The sequence below is a fragment of the Lepeophtheirus salmonis genome, chromosome 11, assembly GCF_016086655.4.
Source record: "Lepeophtheirus salmonis chromosome 11, UVic_Lsal_1.4, whole genome shotgun sequence".
Taxonomy (NCBI): Eukaryota; Metazoa; Arthropoda; class Copepoda; order Siphonostomatoida; family Caligidae; genus Lepeophtheirus; species Lepeophtheirus salmonis.
Window position 1 is genome coordinate 20,867,177 of NC_052141.2, and position 24,958 is coordinate 20,892,134.

The 24,958-nt window shown below is 33.2% G+C and overlaps 1 protein-coding gene across 2 annotated transcripts; it reads left to right on the top strand.

Annotated features, from left to right (window-relative positions):
* Positions 1–2: 2 nt before the first annotated feature.
* Positions 3–3,823, top strand: LOC121125872 (UDP-GalNAc:beta-1,3-N-acetylgalactosaminyltransferase 2). Of its 2 annotated transcripts, XM_040721125.2 has the most exons (3): positions 3–784; positions 864–1,195; positions 1,250–3,823. In XM_040721125.2, the coding sequence occupies exons 1-3, from the start codon at positions 102–104 to the stop codon at positions 1,777–1,779; spliced, it is 1,545 nt and encodes a 514-aa protein (XP_040577059.1). In that variant the 5' UTR covers positions 3–101; the 3' UTR covers positions 1,780–3,823. The 2 variants fall into 2 exon arrangements, with proteins under 2 accessions (XP_040577059.1, XP_040577058.1); XM_040721124.2 differs by having other exon boundaries at positions 102–784; positions 864–2,108.
* The last annotated feature ends 21,135 nt before the right edge of the window (positions 3,824–24,958 follow it).

Here is a 24,958-nt window from a genome sequence, read left to right on the forward strand (position 1 = left end):
AAATACTTATGTAAAAAAATATAATACAAATTGAGATCCTCAACTTCTTGCTCATCTATACATATGGCTAGGTTTTAATCCGTTTAAACTTTACTCCAAGGATGTTGTACCTCAAACGACTCTGCAATCCGAATCAATTTGTAAATATTTGCATACTGGGTCTTGTCTTCTCCATCACAGCCAATTACATCATCGACCTATCCTTCATTTCTGACATTATCAAAAGCATTTGTGATGGGAACTCACGGGTCAAACTCGTCATTGGAGTTTTAAGTCGATCTGAACACCTTGCAAAACGCAGATCTATTCGTTCTTCATGGAAATCTATGGAATTTGACTCTGTTCGTACTTTTTTCATTTTGGGTGATACAGCATGTCGAATAGATCCTTATTGGAGAATCCGAGAGTCACGTTGCTACCCATGGCAAGTCTTTGTTCCAGTAAATACCAATGAGAATGAGATCATTAAATTATATCGTGTACAACCCTCCCTTGTTCGACCTGGAGAACCCTTTCTTGGTCTCGGATTTCAAATCAAATTTCCTATTGCTATTATAAGTCTAGGAGTCTCGAAAAGGCTTATAGATGGATTAATTAAGTCTGGTGCTGATCTTCATGATAATTATACTCTTTCGCTTGAGGAGTTTTGGGCCAAAAACAACGAGGGTGCTCTTTCTCATATCAATTTTACTCTTCAGTCCCTACAAAATACTGTATCTGACGATGGGTTCGTTTACTTGAAGGCTCAAGGAGAAGAACTTTCATTATCTCGATTATTCGAAGGGTATTTCAATTTATTAGATTGTATTCACATATAAATTTATTTTGAATTAAATGCTTTATTATTTCCAATCTATTTATAGCTATGTCCGACTCTCTCACCCCAATGCTTCCCATTTTTCTACCTTCAACAGTGCATTGAAAAGATGCAATCTAATTTGGAACAAGATTTTTGGAGATGATGGAATCGTCATTTTCCGATCCCTTGTAAATGAAAAAGGAAAGTTTATTCCCTTCAAAAGTGACTCTTGTCCTCTTGTATCCTTTTTATATCAAGTCCCGGATTTATATGAGCTAAGAAATGTCATCAACACTCGCTCAACTCAGAATAAATGTCATATAAATAAGAATGAAAATATTGCTTCGAAATTGGTGGAAGAAGTAGAGGACTTTGATGATATCATATTTATTCCAGGTAAAAGTTGTATGTTCTGTCAAAATGAATATTTAGTAGTTGTTTTTTCTTCAGACATTCACGAATCCACAGAGAACTTTCCACAATTGTCTTTGGCCTTCTTTGAACGAATCATCAATGATATTCCCGATTTCGATTACATACTCCTTACAAATGATGAGACGTTTATTGCCACGGATCAAGTCATTCCAAAGGTTCAAATGCCATCAGAATTCACTACTTGGCGCTCCAATTTCGCACAATTCTCCTCAGTTTCTCGCTATGGTGTTACACCAGATCTTCAATATATAGCAGATTCATACCCACTTCGTCCCTCAGAGTCTGGCTCAATACTCTCCAAGGAGCTGGTTCATACTCTAGCTCGTTTAAGAGGGGAATTAATATCTTTCGGAGAGATGTCCGCCTCTCTCTCTGTTTGGCTCGCACCTTTTAATTTAGAGTACAAGGATGATCAAGACTTTATATATGGTAACCAGAGTGATTGTTCCTCCTCCACTTCTGCCTATGGTCCCTTAAATCCAGAATCTATGATTCAAGCCTGGAAAAACTATTTGGAATGTGATCAAATTTGTTCATGCCCTTAAGCTATATTTAGCGGACATTAATTTTTAATTATTCTGCTTGTGATAAAGATCACTGCTGAACTATTATTGATCTTTAGGGTTGTTAATCATAAGCATTTTTAGCGTTCAAATTGTTTTACTGTTGGTAACCTGAACAGTGTTTTTTTATTTTCTAAAGATGTCATCTTTATTCTTTCATTCTTGAGTACAGAAGGGATAAGTATAAAGTGTTACTATGAGTATGAGTGCTTGGAAATAGATTGATTGTAAGCAGGGCTGCCAGTGAACTTTTCAACAACGCCGCTATTTAAAACCCAAGATTTAAGGAAAAATCCAAGGCTTAAAGAATATTGATGCAATTATTATTTTTATTGAAGAAATTCATGTAGATATTTGCAAATATTTGGCTACAGATAAACGGTAAACCCTCTATTGATCATCAAGAAAGTTTTCTGCATGTTTCAGTACAAGTAAACGGGTATGGACATAAAAAGGAATATTAGATGGTCCTAAAATACTAGGGTTTTGTGATACTTTAGGATCTAGTAAGCTTAACTTTACAATTATCCCATTTTTATCAAAATTAAATATTCGATTACATAGCTCTACTAAGAACTTTTAATAATCATGTTTAAATTTTCTATCAGTAATTTCATCAAACAGTTTATTCATTAAATGGGATGATGCCCTTCCTTTAAGATAAACTTCATTTATATTTTTAGTGTTGCTTTGATTATTCGGATCAATTTCTGACAGATCGACTCTCTGCAGTATTTGATCTTTAACAAAGGAACTCAACATTTTTGATGTACACTGATGACATCATTATACAGAAAACATATAGTCTAAAATGCTCTTACTGAAATTCAAGACATACTGCAGAAATTGTTTTCTTTATTCTTTTATACGAAAAAACCATGATTTTATACATTTTCGAAGTTAAACCCCAAGCTCATATGTAAAACCCAAGATCTGGAGGGGGGCAAGCACATGCAGCCTCGTCTGAGCGTAACGCTGGGGATTGCAAACGAAGTAATTCCTGCTTGAAACAGAGTGAAACTTTTTAAGTACTTCATAGTACAGCTAATTTATGGAAGAGTCATGACAGCATCTTCGAATTGTGAGAATTACCATGCTAATTTTGAGTTTCTTTTATTTTACATATCGAAAATGCTTACAATTTAGAACCATATCTATAGTCTTCACTCCTACACAAATACATTCGTCTTGTATTTATTCCTTTTTGCAAGCCCTTCATACAGAGTAAATATTATGTAATTATCATTTTTATACTGTTTAACCATTGATATCCAACATGAAAGAACCCTCAAGACTCTACCAAAACCATCAATTTTACTATGATGTTCGTTGACAATGACTCCTTCAAATCAAAGGGTCAAATTTGCAGAGGAATATCAGGAACTTCCAGGTATCTAGTATATGCAAAATAATATATGGAATGAGGAACCTGAGATGCATTTTGTGGGTGATAAATGAACATATGATATACTAAATATTTACATTGTACATTTAGAATGTCACTGGGGCTATCAGTAATGAAGGAGGATGTCATAGACATTATAATGATTAACACATTTCTTTGTCTTCTTCCATGCTCAACGTCTAATTTATTGAAGGAGATTTCATTTGAAAGGAAACAAAGTTGTTCAAAGTTCTGATAGCATAGGGTCATAGTCCGGTTCTTTCAAGGACTTGCGACTGGCAAAATATTATTGTGCATTGCAAGATGTCAAATAAAATAGGTACATACAAATACCTATAACTTGTTATTCCAGATATCTAATCCACGTATAAATTATTATTTATGTGACAAAAGAGCATTGGTTACCCGTCAGCACAAAAGCCAACTAGAAAGATTTTTCTCAAAATTGAGCGAGGATTACATTTGTATTCCTCGATGAATATTCCTCCATTTCTATCAAAAAGGAGTATTCTTATTAATCTCTTTGAGGCTAGTATAAGTCTTAAATCAAATAAAGATTTTAAACCAGGGGCGTTCGCAGGATTATATTTATATTTTTAACAAAATAATACAAAAATAAAATTTATTGGAAAACAAATTCTAAAAATCTACAGTTATTCACAAAAAATTAATTTTTTTGAAAAAAAATTTAAAAAAAGTTAAATTGCAAATATTACATTTTTTTGGAAAACAATTTAAAAAATCTACAGCTATTCACAAAAAATTTATTTTTTTTGGAAAAAAATTCTAAAATCGACAGGTATTTAAAAAAATTAATTTTTTTGGAAAAAAAATAAAAAATCCACCGCTGTTCATATGTAAAATTTAAAAAAAATGAAATCGAATATTAAATTTTCTAAAAAAAAGCAAAAATTCCTTAATTTGTGGAGGGTGACACAGGGCGCTCCTGTAAACTATGTTTAAAATTCTTGAATATCTTAGATGTACAGGGTGCAGCAGTGTAACTTCCGTTTTCCAAAAGGCAAACCAGAAATGTTTTATTTTTGTTTCATAATGATAGAACACATTTAAACTTTTTGTTTTTGTAAGCATGTCTCCCATTGTTCATACACTGAATAAACCAAACTTCGTTACTTTAATACCCAGTGTTGTTGTTGTTTTTTGGTTTTTGGTTTCTCTTTAAATAATTTATGATTAAGAAGTTTTAGAGGGATAGTTTTATTACACAAAAAGATGCAAAATTTAATTAGCAAGATATCTTAATTTACAGTTGTGGATGTTTAGTTGATTGGGTGGTTAAGAGTTGGCGATATTGTAAAGGTCTCACAAATGTTGTTTTTTCTGAAATAAATCCGATTTGAAAAAAATGCACCAATTTAGAATCCTTGTATTACAGAAAATCTTATGACATCCATTTTAGCTTTCTATCATCATTATATGTGGCGTTCAAGGAATTTTGCAAATTTCAAATCAATAAAAATAATTGATAAAATCGTTTTTTGTATATATGAAATTGAACTAATTTTCATATATCGGACCAATAAAGACTCAGGAGCTAAATTAAAATTAGTTTAATTTTATAAAATATTCTGTCAAATCATTTTTTGGGAATATATATTTTCGAGAGATAACGCACGTTCCTCACTATTCCAACGCATGATAGAAAGTGACTGTAGAGCCCACTCAAACTGTGAAATTTCCTCTGAAAATTCAGGTTTGGGCCATTATCAGCCACCAGGCAGTGTCAAATCTTCACCTGATTACACGAAACCAAACTGTGACGTAACGGAGATCCTCAGTAAGTCTCTGATGTCAACTTTGTCTCGTACACATTACAAAACAAAAAGACACATTGACAGAAGGCACAAGAGTGGTGTTCAGGCAACACGGATTCTTTCTTGGGCAAAAGCACATGATCTGCCAACAGTCCTGATTTGTCTCCCATTGAAAATTTGTGTGCCTTGGTCCAGGGGGAACTCTATGAAAATGTGCTAACAACTTATTGTTTACGTTATTTGATTTTTTTAAACCATCATCAATTTTTGGACATACTGTAAATATGACACAAAAAATTAATGAGGTTTAATCAATAAGCCAATTTTATGGTGTTTTTTTTTTGTGTGGAATTGCAGCCTTTTCCATTTATTTTTTTTACGTTACGAGGAGGATACAGTTTTATCTGTGTTCCCAATATTTTAAAGGCTTCTTATGGATCTGGAAAAGGGATTTTAAGCATCAGAAGGCGAAAATAAATGAGGGAAGATGTGGGGTAGATTATGGATCCAGGTCTGCTATTAAACTTGTTAGGGCCCTAAATTATACTTGCCAACCCCACACTAATACTTTTTTAGCTGAGGCCCCCTTTATACAAAACATGTGTACTTTGAATGTGTAGACTGAAAGCAATCCTCAATTCTCCATTTTCCTGTTTCTCGAGGCCCCCACTTGGAAAAAACATTGTGTTAAGCAACTTTAATTTTCGGGGCCCTGCTGAAACTTGGGGCATTATGCACTACTAAGGTAGCTCAAACTTTCTAAGGACGCCCCTTGTTTTAAGTGCCTGTTACCAAACTGAGCCTGTATAAAAAAAGTACCGAGACCAAAGACTGGAACGGGGACCAATAAAGCTGAACTGAAACCATTGAAATAAAAGAACCGGAACCGATAGAACCGCTGAACCTGGTACAACCTTGCTTCTACTTCTACAACATGGTTACCACGCGTTATAAAAATGGAAGTTCTATTACTATCATTGCTGAAAAATTGTATTATATTAATTGTTAATAATAAAAAAAAACATTTTATGTCAAAAAAGTGATTCTTTTTCTAGTTTCAAGGATGTTCTTTAATAAAATAAAATAATTTGTGGTCAACTCACAAACAAATTCAAATGATTGTTCTCAAAATTGAGAATGGATTACAGTTGTATTCTCCTAGGAATTATAGCCAAAATGGATCCCCTCAATAATTGAAATGGAGATTTTATTTAAAAAGGGCTATATCTGGGCTAATAGAAATCTCTTAAATCAAATAAAAGATTTAAACTATAGCTAAAATTCTTGAGTATCTTAACCATTCCCAAAAATTTGAATAATAAGACCATAATTGACTCAAATATCTCCATGAAATATTGGCACAATATACATAATATATATGAAGTAAAATAATACATTCGGAATTTTCTACTATTCTTGATTTTTGTTCAAGATTGTTTTTATGTCGATGCAACACATTTACAGGATTAATTATAAATTTTGATTTCTTTTATGTAAATAGATAATAATCATATTCCTAAGTGGTATACTTTCCCCAAGGATGGTATATTAGTAAACATAATTCATTTTACAGAGACAAATATACTATTTGATACAATCCCTGATATTATAAACAAAACTGTAAAGTTAAATAACATCGATATTGTTAACATTACGTAGTTTATTTATAAATTACAGTATAGAGTACATATGATTATTATTGATAAAACAAAATGATACATGAATATTAATATGGGAGTAAGTCAACATGGAAAAATTATTGATCAAAAATTAAGAGAAGAAGACGTTCGCAAGCTTTATCTTGTAAAATGAAAAGTGCGCCAGTTTCTTGAAAGTAAAATCAATGTTACTAGAACAAGGTTAGGCAACAAGAAAATGGCTCGACAAGCACAATAGATTAATTATTAAATAAATCTCTCTCTCCTTTCTATGTCTGGTGACGTCATTGTGACGACTCTTGGTTAGTGATACTGTATAAATTTAAAAAGTAAACATTTAAATAAATGATATAATTATCATAAAAGTAGTTACTTTATATTTCTTAATAGATATTTTATTAAATATAATGCCATAAGTAAGTTTTTAAATTTAATAAATAATTATCAAACACTAAGGATCAAAATGATGAGCCCAAATTATGGCTTCATCAGTATTGAATTCAACTTTTCTTCGACAAGCCAAAATCCAAGGTTTTTTGTGAATCGGCCGTATGAAACTCCTCTTGGGTTTTAAAAAATAGTCACTGGGCATAATCTTTTAGTTTTATTTACTCGATTAAATTAAAAATCAAAAATATTACAACATATTCTTTATTAACATGAGCTGCGTCTATGTTTTAATAATTTATGAAGTTTAAAAACTTACTTTTGGAATTATATTTTGTAAAATATCACTCAAGAAATATCAATTAGTCACAAATTTTTACTTCTTAACCTTATGTAGTATTAATAACCAAGATCCTTCCAATGACGTCACCGGAAATAGAAATATTTATTTAATAAATCTGTTATGCTTGCCTAGTCATTTTCTTGTTGTCTAACCCTGTTCTAGTAACATTGTGTCTTTATTTTTGTGACGTGTATTCCTTGTGACATATTTTCAACTTCATAAAATCATCAACAACAACATAGATTGAGACAATTAGCATCTGCTTCTCATAATATTTTATAGCCCCTATCAAATGATCTTAAAATAAGCAGCTATTTTATTTTCCGATGATTTTTTGAGAGAAAAAAAAATGTATAGATATTTCTAAATACTATAAAAATTTGGGAAATCAATTATACGACTTTATGCCACATTATCACGTCGATACAATTATTGTAATTCGCAACCTATTCCAATATATAGATTTTTTTTTAAATAGAAAAAAGGCCCAAATTCCGTTGTTAGTAGTTTGCCCATTCTTCCCAAATAAGGAATTATTATCAAATAAATTATTGTTAGAAATTGTTTACAGATTAAAAGAAAATAGTTCTAATTCAATCAGAGCAAATATTAAGGTTAAAAAGGCATTTATTACAGGATTTTTTCTCTTATTAAATACATCAGAATTACGTATAATTAAGGAATTTTTGATTTTTACTAGAAAAATTGTAATATTTAAAACTTAACTAATTTTTTTTAATTTTTTGAAAATAGCAGTGGATTTTAAATTTGTTTTTCCAAAATAATTGATTTTTCGTGAACAGCTCAGGATTTTGAAATTTATATGTAAATAACTGTGAATTTGGAAAAAAAATTCGGAAAATATTTAATATTTGAAATTCATTTAATTGATTTTTTTTTCATATTTTTTTTTTTTCAGAAATTTCATTTTTGCATTTTTATGTATATTAAATATATCAAAAGCCTAAGAACTAAAAAAAGTATTTGCGATTTTAACAACACTTTTAATGAGGTAAACCTATAGTTAGGTGAGTTTTGTATCATAACTGATCACAGTGATAGTAACAATATTCCGAAACATCTGGTCACAGCATTCTGGATCTTTGAAGCACTGTTTTTTCAATCACTTTGATTTCCACAGCAATTAATTATCTTACTTAGTATTTGCTCCTGAAAATTCACTCTGCGTTTCAGTTGATGGTCCTAATCGACCGATAGTTCCAAAACCTTTATGCACGTTTTTTCTTGTTTGCTAATGTTGCATGTCATTACTCAGGGACATAATTGAAGCAGCCGTCGACAGTCAGTTTTTAACGAAATCCTCATCAATAGAAATGGTTTGATTATAAAGCTATTAGGCACGTATTTAGTCAACTGTATTTCACCGCAGTATCACTGGCCTCCCGACTCTAGGTGAAAACAGATTTCTATTTCCATAGACGCGTCATCATTTCATTTACCTTTTGCTTTCTCAGTTCTCCTTGCAAGCTATTATATTTTCACTATACTGTTTTCCTAAAGGTTCCGAATTAAAATATTAAAACACCGAAACTTACTACTAGGATACCAAGCACACGGGGCTTCCATTCACCTCTTTGAAAAAAGTGTCCATTTTTCTTGAAAAATCTTATGTTAACTCAATGTTAACTTTTGTCATGTTTGACATATACATTTTACTATTGAGGGTATAAGGCTAAAGGAAATGCAACTCCCGTCAACATATTCTAAGTTAACACCTAATGGTGTTGGTTCCATCACAGTGTTACTTTCATGATGTCTACGAGTAAAACACAGTGCTTCCCTAGCAAACAATATAGAAATCATTTATTTACTTTAATAATGCAGATTTGTCTCCCAAGCCTTGCCAAACATCCAGGCGGATTTGGCTCTCATGCCGTATATTTGAAACCCCTGTTCTAACTTTAAGTTAACTCTTTAGATATTATTTTGATTCTTATAGTTCCTTTCATTAATGTTAGAGTGATTTCCATCAATTATAATCAATTATTTTCACTAAGCGGAGTTGATGTCGTCTTTTGACGAAACCTTTTCCATCTTTTTCAAGCTAAAGATAGGACAGATCCACATTTTCTCATATCAATGTCGGCATTTCTCTCTCGCTTACTTTTGGTTTAAAATAATAATATGCATGCTTAAACTTAATTTTACAATATTTACTATATTAAATGTTGAAGTTTCGGTAGTAATAAGTTTTCTCCCTCCATAATCGTATAACAGGGAGTTGATTTTGAAAAGGGTATTCATTCAGTTATAACATAAATATTGCTCCCGCCTTTTGCTCGCGCTCCCCGAAATGCAAATCCCTGGATATTGGCATTGATATTAATCAATAGTACTTTTGATCTCGACGGTTTTTTTTGTTTTTGTTTTTTTTCAAGTTTTTTTTTAGTTTTTTTGCTATCATTATATTTTAATTCTTGAGGAGTGAACGTCTTTTTCTATTACATAAAAGTTACAACCATGAAATTGTAGATACAAGGAATTATCACACATGCAGTTTAGCTTTTTTCCCCTTTCTTTCCCCTCCGTTGAAAGAACGGAGTAAAAAATGACTCGACTCCTTTTTTCAACCAATCAATCCTTTTATATTCCTCTCATGTGGGAATAAAATTCTGCATTATTATTCCAGGTCTTTAGAATTCCCTGAGACAACATGTCATTGATGTATACAAAATCGGATTGAAAATGAGCGTGTGCTTTTACAAGACGGTGATATAACTTGAGGATTTTATCTGGGTTATAATTGTAAGTCCTTGATAGTCTCAATATAATTGAGGATTAACATCGATACAGCTGCTTGCAGCTATTTTAATGAAATGGATGGTAGGTAAGCTGTCCTCCTTCAAAACACTCTGGATTGGCAGGGTTAGCTCACTTAAACAAAAATAATCATAGTAGTGTGTTGTCAACTGTCTACGTTTCTGCTTTTTATCTTCTAATCAGCGTTATTAATGTTGATAGGTTGGTTTATAAATAGCTATTGTTCAGCTATGAATAATTCTAAGCAGTTCTGGTCTCGGATAATACAAATTTACTTATAGCATGCCCAGGACCAATACCCGTCCTATTTGTACCTCTAGCTACCAACTCCTGTATGTTGGATGTCTTTTGTCTCCCTACATTCATGACTTCATTATTATTAATAAATATTGTGAAATACAATTCCCTCCGACGTAATTTGATCATCAGACAATATATAATTCCAGGAATTATACAAAAGTAATTGTAGATAATGCATAATACATATAATAATAATTATCAGAGGAGATAAAGAAACTCCCGCTGCATGAAGAAGACTTTGCTTTACCAGGTAGTCACTGAAATCAGAACACTTACTTATTCAATAATTAATATAGGTTGAGCGATTGAAATTAATTCATATTTTGATATCTTAAAGCCTAAACAGTTACTTACAAAACAAAATACACTTGACCTCTCTAGCTTATGTACAAGTCAAGAAAATAACATTTGAACGTGATTGGCGAATTTCCATACGCGCACTCCAAGCAGTTGGGGTTCTCCAGGACCACCCTTTTCACCGTAAACAAGTCTGAGACGTTGGAGAAGAAGAAGTGCTCTGACAAAAAGGCCAAACTGGACAACAAGGAGTTAAAGAAAACAGCGTCCCCTCGAGTCCATGAGGGCCCATGCAATCAGGGGTTCACACCCCACTGTTAAGAGAGCCATTAAAAAAATGGGTGGAATGAGCCTTTTGAGGATGGAGGGGCCTTTATGTCACTAACAAGGAAATAAACTCATCTCCTCTGTTGAAAGTATCCTCCAATTTATTTTTAACAGGCTCCCTCCTTTAAAAAAGTAGCTGAGCTGAGTTACCTTATTTAATGGAAGGTTAACCCGTGGCATAGACAATATTGGCAAATCCTAATTGTGCCGTTCATTCAGGGGTGCCACAATGGGTAAAAGAAAAGGTGACACTCAACATAACTTGACTTCAGGGCCGAGCTTAATTTTTGTAACATTATAGTTGGGCCAAGTTTCACCTATAAAACTAGGGTCTGGTCGGTCTTTAATTGTCAGGCCCAGTCGGATTTCATTTTTTTTATCTTTTTTTTGGAGAGGCCTCTGATTGGTTTTTAATTGCTTTGCTGATTTTTTCAAAAGATTCAAAATAATTCCTGAGAGTTCATCTCTGATATACGCAAGGTGGTCCTAGTTTGTCTATAGTATTAAAATCTCCGGACAGGTAGGTTCTGTTTTTATTATTATTATTTTTGTTAGAGTCATTAATGAAAGACTTTTGGGCAGAGAGGAGGTGCATAGAGTGTGAGAGGATAAAATTAGTCCCCAATCACTTGTCTATATTTTCGGCTTCAATCCGACCTAAATTCACTGCTCCGACCAATTAATAACTGCATTTCTTAATATGAAAATAATAAGTGCACATCAACGGTATACACTATACATATATTCGTGCTGATGTAATATTTTTATTTTGTAACACTTGTCTACAGTTTTCTTTTGTATATAGTTCAATTTTATATCTTGCATTGGCATAAATGTCTAAAGCAATTAATATATTCAGCTTTGTGTAACAGTATAATATTGAACATACATATTATTGGCTAATATTTTGCGTGGCACGCCAAATTGATTTGGATTGGCACTGTTCGATTATGGTTGGTAACACTAACTGATAAAATAAAAAAACAAGAGTAGGGAGAAGCGTCAAACATCAACCGGGTTTGCCTGAGGCACACAAATGAGTAACTGAATCTAACCAACTCGAAAATGAAGCTATAAAATCGACTAGAATTATGTAGGTACTCAAAGACTTGCAAATGATAGATTAAGACTAATTCAACTAATCAACTTGATCATATTAGAAGGGCTCCTTGTTTTGGGCCCAGCACTTTATCTATACAATCTTAGGACTGGAGTGTATTTATGGGATTTTATAGTAATATTGAGTAGGATAATTTTACCAGGCAGCGATTTTATCCACAATCATTTTAGAGTGAGGCGTATATTTTTATGTTAGAGATGTAACAAATTGACTGAAAGGTCATTTTATTTGAATCTATTATTTAAATATTCTTTTTTTGATTAATATCTCCATGGCTATATAGCTCTTGAGTTATGAAAAGGTTGGGACTCACTGATTTATGTGGAATAATGTTTGTAGAAGTAAAAAATAGAGACCATCATCATCATTAATACTTCCGTTAAAAAGGAAATAATATATATTATATCAAGTGATGACGTAGCTAATTCTACATAATATTATTATTATCTGCTACTAAAGAGGAAGTGGTGGAAATACTGTTCCTTCGAGCCTATAGATGTATTACTTGTCAATCATTCTCCTCCATTGTTCATACGGTCTCCAATTAAATGTATGAAATGTGATTCTCATCCGTCATAACTAAGCTAGAAGAAATTAATTCTTTAGACTCAAAATATTCTAGTGTAGCTAGGGGATCTTAGATATTAATATTATATGCAATGATGAAGATCCAGTGTAGAATGGGCCTGTTTTAAAAAGAAACCGAAAATCAACATGGTAACCCTGAGGATTTCAACAATGTTTTGGAGGAGAGAAAGAATAATGAAAAAATAGGAAGGAGAAAAGGATATAAACAAGGACATTTGCTAGAATGATTCCGATCTCGATCGATCTCCCATTATATCCTGTGTCCAACAAGGAGTTACAATTGTAACTCCGCAACAAATCCTCAGGATTACGTTCCGTCTTTAATGAGTACACACGAATGTTCAAACAGGTATAGAATATGATTGAATCTATTTAGGAAAGGATGTTTCACTCCTCAGGAATTCGATACTAATGACAGCTGCTAAGGAAAAGATTCTTCAGATTACCAATTACAAAAAAAACAAAAAAACGGACCAGTTAATAAACACACCGGATTTTCATCACTGATTATACGCTTGGATATTATTTTTGTAATGAAAAAACTAAGTTCAGACATGATAACCCTCACAATTTGAAGAATGTTTAGCTGTCATCATACCTCATTAGATGGACCCGACTACAGTACAGTATATTACATTCAAATGAAGGAGTATTTTCTTAAAAGTATTTTGGTCTTCTAAAGATTTATGAGTATTAAGTCAAGAAAAACAAAATTATCGTCTTTAATCCTCTTTGTATTTTAACAGAGACTATATTATTTATTAATAGTTTTAGACATATGTTTCATGAATTAACTGAAATTATCAAGCAAAAAAACTCTAATAAAATCATTCTAGATTTATTCATCATATATTTTAATAATTGAAATCAAATATTTTAAAGATATCAGGCACCAACTATTTATTCAAGATTATTCATTTCGTTATTTGCAGGTGGATTGCTCTCTGATCCGTATTACTTTAGGGAGCTTAACACTCTGTCTTGCTATAAAATATTTTTGCAATTTATGGGTTGTTTTTTTTGCAACAAAAGTTTACGATAAGTATTCTCAGAACAGTAAAAAACAATGTTCTTCATATCTTCAAAATACGAAAAATTTAAGGAAACTGCATCTTCCCTCATTAGGATTGACGTTTATTTCTTAGAAATTTCATAGCTATTAATTGTTTGATCACACTGTCTTGCACCAATTTGATTTCTTTGACTTCCAAATTCCTTAATCTTGTGAGAAGTTAAGTTAAATTCGCTAGGAACAGCGTTGTAATGTAATTTCCTTAAAGATTCTTAGTGAATTCTTGAGAATTTAAATGATTCTCCGGCAGAGTAATAATATATATATATCCTTCATCTGAGATAATCTCTTAAAAACTAAATAAATTCCAAATTCAATTTCTGCCTCTTCTATTGTATCCTTTACGAGGTCACATCTCTGTCTACAAGTAGTCTGGGGTCGCAATTTGCCCTCTTTTCTATCTGAAAAAACAAGCGTTCTCTTTGCAGACCAGTATTTAGTTGTCACAACTTCCTATTTAACCTTATGAGTTCTCATCAATTTTTCCACTTCTAGAGAGACCCTAACAAATTATTGCATGAAGGATTTAAAGATAGAGCCTTGAAGTTTGAAGCCTAAGGAGAGTAGGATTCTTTTCTGAATAAAGCCCAGGGTATTTTCCAAAAAAAAAAGAAACCGCCGGTTCTTTGCCCCAAATGGAATGGAAATAGCCTTGGAACGGCCTTTGTTTTAGGAGGAGAGCGCCCCATACGTCTTTTCGGCCGTATAAACGACGACTCCTGGAGGAAACGAGACACCCTTAACTCAACTTGATTGTCTAAATTCAATTCATCCTCCTCAAGGACCTCCTGGTAAATTTTAGAATGAAACTCTTCAATAGCTTGAGACGGGAATGTTGAAGTAGGTCTCATGCAACAGTGCATCTTTTCATTCCATCGTTAGGTCTTGAAATATAACTGCATCGTTTACATTGGACTCCTATTAGGAAAATGTATTGATTTTTATTCACTTTTTTCTACTCGAATGCAGTTTTGTTTATTAATAAAATGTTTTATTTTTAAATCCTTGTTTTTATTAGTTTGTAGAATCCAGTTATAAAATTGTTTAAATAGAAATCTCGTTATGATCTATATAATAAAAAAAAGTCAAAAATGCTAGATGACTTAGTCAGAGGTGGGGAGTTAGATTCGAATATTTTTTATCAAAGATGTTTAACTCCACCTAGTCGGAGTAATTAAATTATCAATAGCCGGAGACACGGAGCTTAAAATTGTTGCTGTAAGAGTCTTAATGAATAAGATGGATACTTCTGTTCAAATCGTAATAAACTTTGTTTTCATTTTCATTGCTGAACAATTGCAAAAGTAATACTTATGCAGGTGTAGTTATTATCTTTTCATACATCAACTATTATTGGATTTTCCTCATCATCTTCAGATGATTTTTTTGGAGCATTTTGACTTGCTTATTGTATAACTGACATTTACGTCTGATGGTATTAAGAAATTTTTGAAATCTGCAATCAAAACATAGTTTTTCTTTACTTTTATAATTTCCAATGTACTAATGGATTCAGATATTTGGGATCCTCTTCCACTGTCTAGTCAATTATTTAATTGGTATAGTAAAATTATAACTGTGTAAAGTACTTCAATTTAAGGTAGTCAATTATTTACTTCAGAGCGCACAAATTCAATATTTGCTATGTATTGTTTTTGACTATAAGTTAGACTTATGTTGTACAGGGACCAGGATAGTATAGTACTTTACAAATACATTATTAACGATAACGAACAATCTGGTTAGTTCATGTTTACGAGTAGAGTAAGAGATATGGTATACCTTATAAAAACGAGAAGAGGCGGTCTAAAGCTTGTGGATGACTGCAAACGCATCTATAGAGTATCTTATAAAACATCTCAAAAGACTTATTGGAAATACGAGCGAGATGGTTGTAGAGGCCGAGTTCACACTATTATGGAAAATGAAACTCCCATTATAGTAAAGAGGCATGGCGAATTTATAGAATATTTATGCATTATGTATCTTGTTTATTCTATTATTTTTGTTCAACTCAACAATCTAGGTAATAATAGCATTAAAAGACTCAAGAAACTGTAAAATGAAAGTCATCCCTGTGGCAACAGTAATTCAATCAAAACATTGCCGTAATAGCAATAACTATTTTGAGGGAGATCGGTATACTGAAAGAGGGTTTCAAAGATTATCCAAAAAAAAAATCAAAACATAAAATATGCGATTTTATATTTATATTATATTCTAACGTTTTGTCCCAGTACAAAATTTTAGTCTTAGTTGTGAATAGAATGAATAACTCTGGTTAATATCGTATAAACCCTTTCCTTCCTCCCCTTGACAGGTTTATGGAGTTTTTCACAAGCACGACCATATATTAATATATAAAATCCCTTTGTTATTCTCAAAAACGTCTTTGTTACGTTATCCAATGGCCACTGGAAGCTTAGGGTACGGTCGACCCTGGTCTTAATCCGTCTTGAGATATGATGACTAAAAAGCTGAAAAAGGTACCTTGATTTAGCTGCAAAATATTAGAAGGGGAATACTTTACATTTCTTAGCAGGTATAAGTCAAAGGGATTCTGATGATGATCGTTGCAAGTCTCATACTATTTCATTTCAAGCCAAAGAGTTATTAACAAGCAATAAGGTATTACAAATACTCACAGTATTTGTTAAAATGTCTAACGACTTCTTTAATAAAAGACTAGGAAAAAACATGTAAAATTAAAATCATCCCTGTACCAACACTTACTCTGTCTAAGTTCATTCAAACTTATTTGTTTGTGTTCCTTCTTTCTCTTTTCCTTCAGCTGAAGTACAGCGGTAAAAAAGAGGTTCGAATCTATTATAATAAGAAACAACAATTATTTCATATTGATTAATCAAATGCCATAATTTCATAATTAATTACTAAGGACTTCAAGTTGAATTAAAGGAAGACATTAAATTATATGTGAAAGATACATTTATGCTATAATATATGTATGAGTGCGAAACTTCCCAGGGCGTATCTTCCGGTCACGTTTAAGGACTGGGAAGTGGGCCGCAGTCCTAGATAAGGACCAACAATACACTATGGACCCCGTCTACAAGAATACAATGTTTGACTCATCCAAAGAAAAGTCCTTGGACAGGATACGCCAAAGAACCATATGGAATACAACTTTCAGGGTTAAAATTTATGATTACATGATTTTATGTTAATAATATGTACTTTGTTCAAATAACGAATCACTAAGTACTAGTCCACAAAATCATCTTTGAATTAATTAGAACCAAAATAATATTATTTTTTCCTTATTTTATAATAACATTAATATATGATGTGCGTCAACATAAAAATAGTCCTGAATAACTTTTTTTTTTACTTTATATATACCTATAGCCAATATTTCATCGTCAATTATAGCTTATTATTCAAATAATTGGATAAGCGTGGATACTTGAGAATTTTAACTAAAGTTTAGAACCTTTATTTGATTTAAGAGACTTATACCAGCCCCAATTAAAGTTAGAACAGATCTTCATTTGATCGGATCCGGATCAATTTGAATCTCTAGATGTAAAAACACAAGTATTTTCGAAATGCAGAGCTGGATCAGTGACTTCGACCGTACAACTTCTCGAAAAATTGCCCTAATGGACTTCCCTGGGCCCTCATTTATGATTTGTTAGATTGGAGCCACGAATTCCGGAAGCTGGAAACAATTACTTCAGCAAACATTACTACTTCCTCAAAATTACCTGAAGAGGCCTCAAATTTCTTCCTAATCTTACAAATGAACGTCTCACTGAGCCCCAGAGTCTGAGTAAATTGTTATTTTGTTGCTCCGGGAGTGGATTCCAAGGAGGGCTTAGTGTATTTTCCAAATATTTGGGACAACGAATTCGTCAATTGTTCCATTTTTTTTTTTTTTTCAAATGGTGCAGCTTTGAACAAGCTATCTAACAAAATATAGAGGGAGCTTCCTAATTTCCAACGTTTACACAAGAAAGCACGCCAAAGTGGAAGGATAGATAGCTTGCGCACCCTGTGCATACATTAAACATACCGAGTGGTCCATTGAAATCTGAACACTTTGAATTTCAACAAGATATAATTTATTAATTAACAATAGAATTTCAAAAAAATTTAATAATAGAAATAGATGTGTGTCTATGCTCTCATAATCATTAATGTATCCGCCCTTAGTGGCAATGATGTCTTCCAGGTGGCGATGGAAGGCCTGGCAACCGCTGCGGATGTAGTACTCTGTCACAGAGTCCCGATACTGGCTGACAGGGGCTTTGAGGGCCTCAGTGGTTGGATGAAGGACACTGCAGGCCTTACTCTCGACATAAACTCAAATGGTGTAGTCGAGGGGTTGGCACCAGGGCTGTAGGGAGGGGGGTTAAAAGTGTCAAAAATGAGTTCAAAAAACTCCTTCAACAAAGTATTGTAACGGAGGAGATATGTTTTTTTTCTTTTTTTCATTTCTGGTGCAAAAGGCGGCCTCTACACCCTTACAAAGCTCTTTCTACCCACTTTTTTTATAGCTCTCCGGACATTGTGGTCTGAAACTCGTAGATCTCTAGCATGGGCCCTCATGGACTCGAGGGAATTAGTCTGGGATGTTTTCTTTACTCCTCCGGGTCCAGTTTGACCTGTTAGACAGAGCTTCTCTTCCTCTCAAACGTTTCCGACTTACTGACAATGTAGACGGTGTCCCTTGAGACGCCTAACTCCTTGGAGTGCGCAAACGGAAATTCGTTGATCATGTTCAAGTCTGATTTTCTCGACTTGTACGTAAGCTAAGTAAGAGCTCAGGTTTGTTTCGTTATTTAACGAACTGTTTAGTCTTTAAAATATCGAAATCACTCAACCTTAAGTAATTATTATGTGCCCAGATTTCAATGGATCACCCGGTATTGAAGAACATCCTTGAAGCTAGTAGATGAAGAAAAATAAACATTTGCTTACATTAAAACATTTTTTTTTAATTCTTTTCAATTATTATAATACAATTTATTATGTTATTGTTATTGTCTTCTTATGCTTTTTTTTTATTCACCAATTTCGGCTTGAGGGAAGGTTTCTTATATTAACCCACACAAAGTTAAAAAAAAAAAAAAATGTCTACATATATATCTGACTACACATAATTAAAATAATTGTTTTTAGATACTCTAATTACGAAAATGAGCTCCGTTTTTGTTTGAAACTTATGTGTCTAATAGAAAATAAATAATATTTAGGCCATGAATCTATCTCGTAATCGGAGTCTCGTAATACTTAGAGATTGGTTATTGTAAGAAAGCAAAAAGATGGCGGAGTGAGACATATGGTACACCTGAATTAAGACCTTTATTTGTATCAGCTGCCTGTTTTATTATTTTGGAGGGAGGAAATGAATTACTGCTATAAAAAGGACAGCCTTAAAAATTCCAGATGCCGATTCCAAGTCTTTAATATTTAGAATGATAGTTAAAAAATAACATTTTTCTATTAATTTCTAAGAATTAAAATTGATAAAATAAATCGCAATTCCTCTGTCCGTAGAGCTTTTTCCCAGGCGAATTTTCCCAAAGCGAGTAATCCCACAGCAAACTTTTAAAATGCAAATTTTGCAAAGGGTAGCTTTCCTAGATCCTTTTACAGAACGGAATTCCCTCAAATAACAATATCTGGACCGACCAAATGTGTTTAGAACACTTTTGTTCACGTTTAGTTTGTATTCAAATTGTTTCTTATCAGTTTCCGAGCATTTTTTATCATAAATTATTTTATTAGAAAACTTACAAAAATATAAGACTCAATTAACACATTCATATGGTTGCTTTTTATATCTTGATGGATATTTTATTTAATAATATTTTTTTTCATAACTCAGAACAGTAATAAATAGTTAAATACCAGTAATAAATACGAATACATAAGAATCGGAATCACAAAGTAAACATTATTTTCCTAATGTCGATTCTAGAAAAAAACACTCAGTTTCAATCAATCAGTAATTTAATATATATTTATTTGATTATGCATTTTTAAATCAATTTACACCAAAGTTAGGTTTTAATACTTACTTCAGAGGGATAATTTAACACCACGCCAACCTATTAAATAATGGAAAAAAAGAAGAAGAGCTTACGCAACAAACGTTTTTCCTTATCTAATTTTTAAAGGTAGTATTTTAATTATTAACATGTCATCTCTACCATGTAAAAACTCAAACGGCTTATTAAATAATGAACAAAAAAATGAGAAAGAGCACACGGAGCCACCGTGTTTCCATTTCTAATCGCTTTCTTTGCACTTCTTTTCTTTAATTACATCTCCTCTTTACTGATATTATATCTAGTAATGAAAATTGTTAGTATTTAATTGGGCATGTTAAAAAAAAGGAATCAAAAATCTAAATGGTAACCCTGTCAATCTACATAATCTTATGAAAGAGAGCAGCTTAGTTACAATAAAAAAGCAGCTGTGACGATGTCGATTCTCAATTATAATTATAACTTCGGAACAAATCCTCAAGTTATATCACCGTCTTGTAAAAGCACACGCCTGGAATAATAATGCAGAATTTTATTCCCACATGAGAGGAATATAAAAGGATTGATTGGTTGAAAAAAGGAGTTGAGTCATTTTTTACTCCGTTCTTTCAACGGAGGGGAAAGAAAGGGGAAAAAAGCTAAACTGCATGTGTGATAATTCCTTGTATCTACAATTTCATGGTTGTAACTTTTATGTAATAGAAAAGGACGTTCACTCCTCAAGAATTAAAATATAATGATAGCAAAAAAACTAAAAAAAAACTTGAAAAAAAACAAAAACAAAAAAACGGGCGAGATCAAAAGTACTATTGATTAATATCAATGCCAATATCCAGGGATTTGCATTTCGGGGAGCGCGAGCAAAAGGCGGGAGCAATATTTATGTTATAACTGAATGAATACCCTTTTCAACATCAACTCCCTGTTATACGATTATGGAGGAGAAAACTTATTACTACCGAAACTTCAACATTTAATATAGTAAATATTGTAAAATTAAGTTTAAGCATGCATATTATTATTTTAAACCAAAAGTAAGCGAGAGAGAAATGCTAACACCACGATGATCTTTTAGAGAATGAACAAAAAATAATAATAGTACCAACCGTTTTTTTCTTTTCTTATCATAAAAAGGAAATATTTTTCTCTACGTTGTATACATCTCTACCTAAACATATATCAAAGGATGCTTCAGCACCATGGCTAGGATTTGGTGAGTTGTTTGGCTTGAGATGACATTTTCATTGATTCATTCATCAATTAAAAAAAGTCATAACCTTTATTGTATCAGACAACCTTTCCTCCAAAAAGAAACCGAAAAATGACGAAAATCAATTGGTAATTAAGCAATTTCCGTTTGAAAAAACTCGCCCATTTGAAACTGGCGATCAAACGGCAGCGGCCAGCATTGGTGAATAGGTAGGATGGGCATCGAGCGCGTGCAAGTAAAACACGGGAGCGAGACATATGGTACTATTGATTAAAGTTATGTTTATGGAGGAAAGAATATTACTTGATTTTGCTATAGAAAGGAGAATCTTCTATATTTCAAGTAACAGGAGAACAATAAATGTATAAATGGAGATCCAATTAAATGCAATCCTGGAGGAGAGGGGACTAATAAATTTAATTTAATTCAACATTGCACCAAGGTAAGCGGGAAGCTATAGTCTTTTTGAGAGGGAGTTTTCCTTTTCTAATCTTAAAAAAGTAATTTATTTGACCAAAGGTACCCCCACCCTCATAAGAGACAATAAGGTATCATCAAGACAACGTCTGGCCGAATATGTACATATTTGATAACGCACTGGAAGCTCGGATAGGAAGTTCTTATGCAACCGCCATATAGTCCGGACCTGGCAACAATTTATCAATCATAACGAGACATATTTAGCTTAAATTGAATGCTTGTAACACTTCTTAAGAAGCATTGAAAGAAAGCAAAAAAATGCAAAATTACATCTTCCACAACCCATTATTACATATTTTGATTTAAAAAATTCAAAGGGAACATCCATTTTAACCAAACATAAATAAAACCGACCTGGAAGGTTTTATTTATTTTAATATTAAGGCAAAATGACCGGGCACACATCTAGCTACCGAATATTAGTACATTAAACTGTTTTAACTTCAAAGTATGTTATAAAAATTGATATTTCTTTGGTTTTTCTTTAGTAAATTACTACGCTTCTTTATATACAAGGGTCATTTGACAAGTCCAAGAGATGGGACTACTGGCGTGTATCGAGGTTATGTTCAGTTATAGTATGTCTTGGAAGCAGAGTCGGAGTCATTGCCATTTTTGGTGGAGTCGGAAAATTGTACCGACTCCGGCTATAAAAAATAGAATTATTTATGTTAACAAAACTTATTTATAGTCTAAGGCTAATATAGAGTATTAGTGAAGTTATTTTCTAAACGATTATATATTATAGGAATAAAACACTTATTAAGTTAACTAATTTATAAGTTTACTTAACAAATTTCAAACGTGCTCTATAGTTTTCACATATATTTCCAAACACTCCTAAAGTCTAAATTATTATCTTGGGTAGACTATAGCTAATAGCTGTGCTAGTTCATTAATTTGGCTTGTGAATATTCAATGTCATCACAGAAATGTGAAGCATAGCAGTGAGATGCTGTGTGTATTGTCGTTCCTTGATTACGAGTACATACAGGGTTCGGAAGCAAAACGTGACTGTTAATAAATGCTAAAATAGAGAGGTTTTATGATTTTCCTCTGCATATTCCAAATCTCCTGTCCTTTCTGCATAAGTAAACAATAATAAACATTTCTCAAATCTTTCATCATGAGTGAGCATGAAGCAAAAAGTCAGACCTTCTCATACCTTCTGGATGCCATATTGAGGTGGTAGAGATTATGGGCATTGTGAAGTGCTCCAGGAGCCTCATTTTCAAGATGGCCAAGATATACAAGGATGGAAAAGACCTATCAAGAAAAGAAGGAGGTGGGGCACATAATTTGAAAAGAGAGTTTGAGTTTCTGGGGGACCTGACGAACAAGATCAAGGAGGACCCCACAAAATCCATGAATCGCCTCTCTAATGAGTTTGACGCGGACGAGGGGAAAATTAGGAGTGCTGTGAAGGAGGACTTGGGGTTTTCCTCTTACACAAGGACCCCACGCCACCTGTTGATGGACACTCTGAAGGAAAGGAGACTGCAGAGGGCAAGAAAGTTCGTGCAATAATCAAAGCAAATGTATCCACAATAAAAATTTTCTCTGACGAGAAGATTTTCACCATGGACCAGGTCTAGAACCGTCGAAACCACTTTTAGCTAGGGGATCACCAGAGGAGACCAAGTGGGTGTTCCTTACAAAACATCTGGCCCAAACAATGGTCCTGCGGCTGTGGTGTCCGACAGCAAGACGATACCTCCCTTATTTTTCAAGGCTGGGGAGAAAATCAGCGAGGAAGCCTACTACAAGGTGCTGAGGTTCACCATACTGCCATGGCTCAAGGCCACCTACCCAAAGGGCAACTATGTGTTGACCCAAGATGGTGTACCCTCACACGCATCGGCCAAATGCCAGAAATTCTGCGCCAACAACATGGTTGATTTTTGGCCCGAGGACATGTGGCCATCATCTTCGCCTTATTTGAAAACGTTGGACTTTGCTGTGTAGAGCACTTTGGAGAGGGAGACTAACGGGACATATCACCCGAACATGGACTCCCTGAAGGCCGCCATTGTGAAGGAGTGGAACAACTTGCCCAAGAAGTTCGTCATTAACTCCTGCAAGGCTTTCCACCGTCGTGTGGAGGCTATGATTGCTGCTGAGGGGACCATATTGAATGAACATGTTCACAATTTATGTGTCTCAAAGTAGAAAGTCTCAAAAGCAGAGCATATTTTGTACGCCCTAAAGTCAAGGAAAGACACTGAAGGAGTTTTAAGCATTGTAAAGCTCACAACGAGTGTTTCAAAAATTACGGAGACTGTCTTTTGGATTAGCTAGGAATAATCCTCATCGACTTTCTGGAAAAGGGTAAAACTAATACAAGTGCATATTATTCATCGTTATTGGACTGTTTGAAAACCGAACTGCAATAAAAACGCCCAAAATTGACCCACAAAAAAGTATGGTTCCATCACGACAATTCCCTGCCTCATACCTCAGTGATTGTGGTAGCAAAATTAATGGAAATAGGATTCCAACTCGAGATGCACACAGCGATGAAAATCCGATGTAGAATGGGCATGTTAAAAAAAAGAAATCAGGCATCAATATGGTAACCCTGACAATTTGAAGAATGTTTAGGAAGAGAGAAAGAATAATGTTCATGACGTTTCATTAGAGCAGCTAAAATCAGATGCAACAAGGGAGGAAGGAGAAAAGGGTATAAACAAGAACTTTTGCTAGAATTACTCCAATGTCGATCCCCCATTCTATTCTGAGTCCAACAAGGACTTACAATCATAACGATTGTTGTGTCGGTCCTTATTTAGGCTCGGTTCTTGATGATATCACTCAACTATATTCCTTCTTTTTTTTAATCAGTTCTGGAAATTTCCTCAAGGCGTAAGCTGCATCTTATATTTTCTTAAGGATGGAAGAAAAAAATAATCATAATTTGCATTATAAAATAGTTGTAGAATGTCCTGTAATGAAATATAACGAAATTGATCCGAGGAATATAGGGGAATCATTAGTAAATTTAAGTATTTTGAAGCAATACATTTTTACTAATCTCCCGCCCAAAATATGAAAACTTAATTTAGAAGGAATTCATAATTATTATTGAATAAAAATTTCCCAACAACTGGATATGATTTTAATCAGGAACATCTAAAAGGATGACTGTATAGTTTATCCATTTTTAAGAATCCAGTCCTAAAGATACATTGTTACCAAGTGTTATCTTATATCTATAGATGTTTTTCTTTCATTCATTATTATTTTAAAATGTTTGATGGAATGTGTTGAGAAGTGGATGGATAAACTAACTCTTGAGGATCAAGGAAGATCTCGAATCCATTATGTTGCATCGATTTCTATGGTTCAATATCCAGCATTAGGTATATCTTTGAGGAGGGTCATAGCATAACTTATAATTTTATAAG

Bases quoted from the DNA above. Each gene is read 5' to 3' on its own strand.
- LOC121125872 (XM_040721124.2), top strand. From the start codon at position 102: ATGTTGTACCTCAAACGACTCTGCAATCCGAATCAATTTGTAAATATT. The intron at 785-863 runs GTATTTCAATTT...ATCTATTTATAG, and splicing joins TTATCTCGATTATTCGAAGG to CTATGTCCGACTCTCTCACC.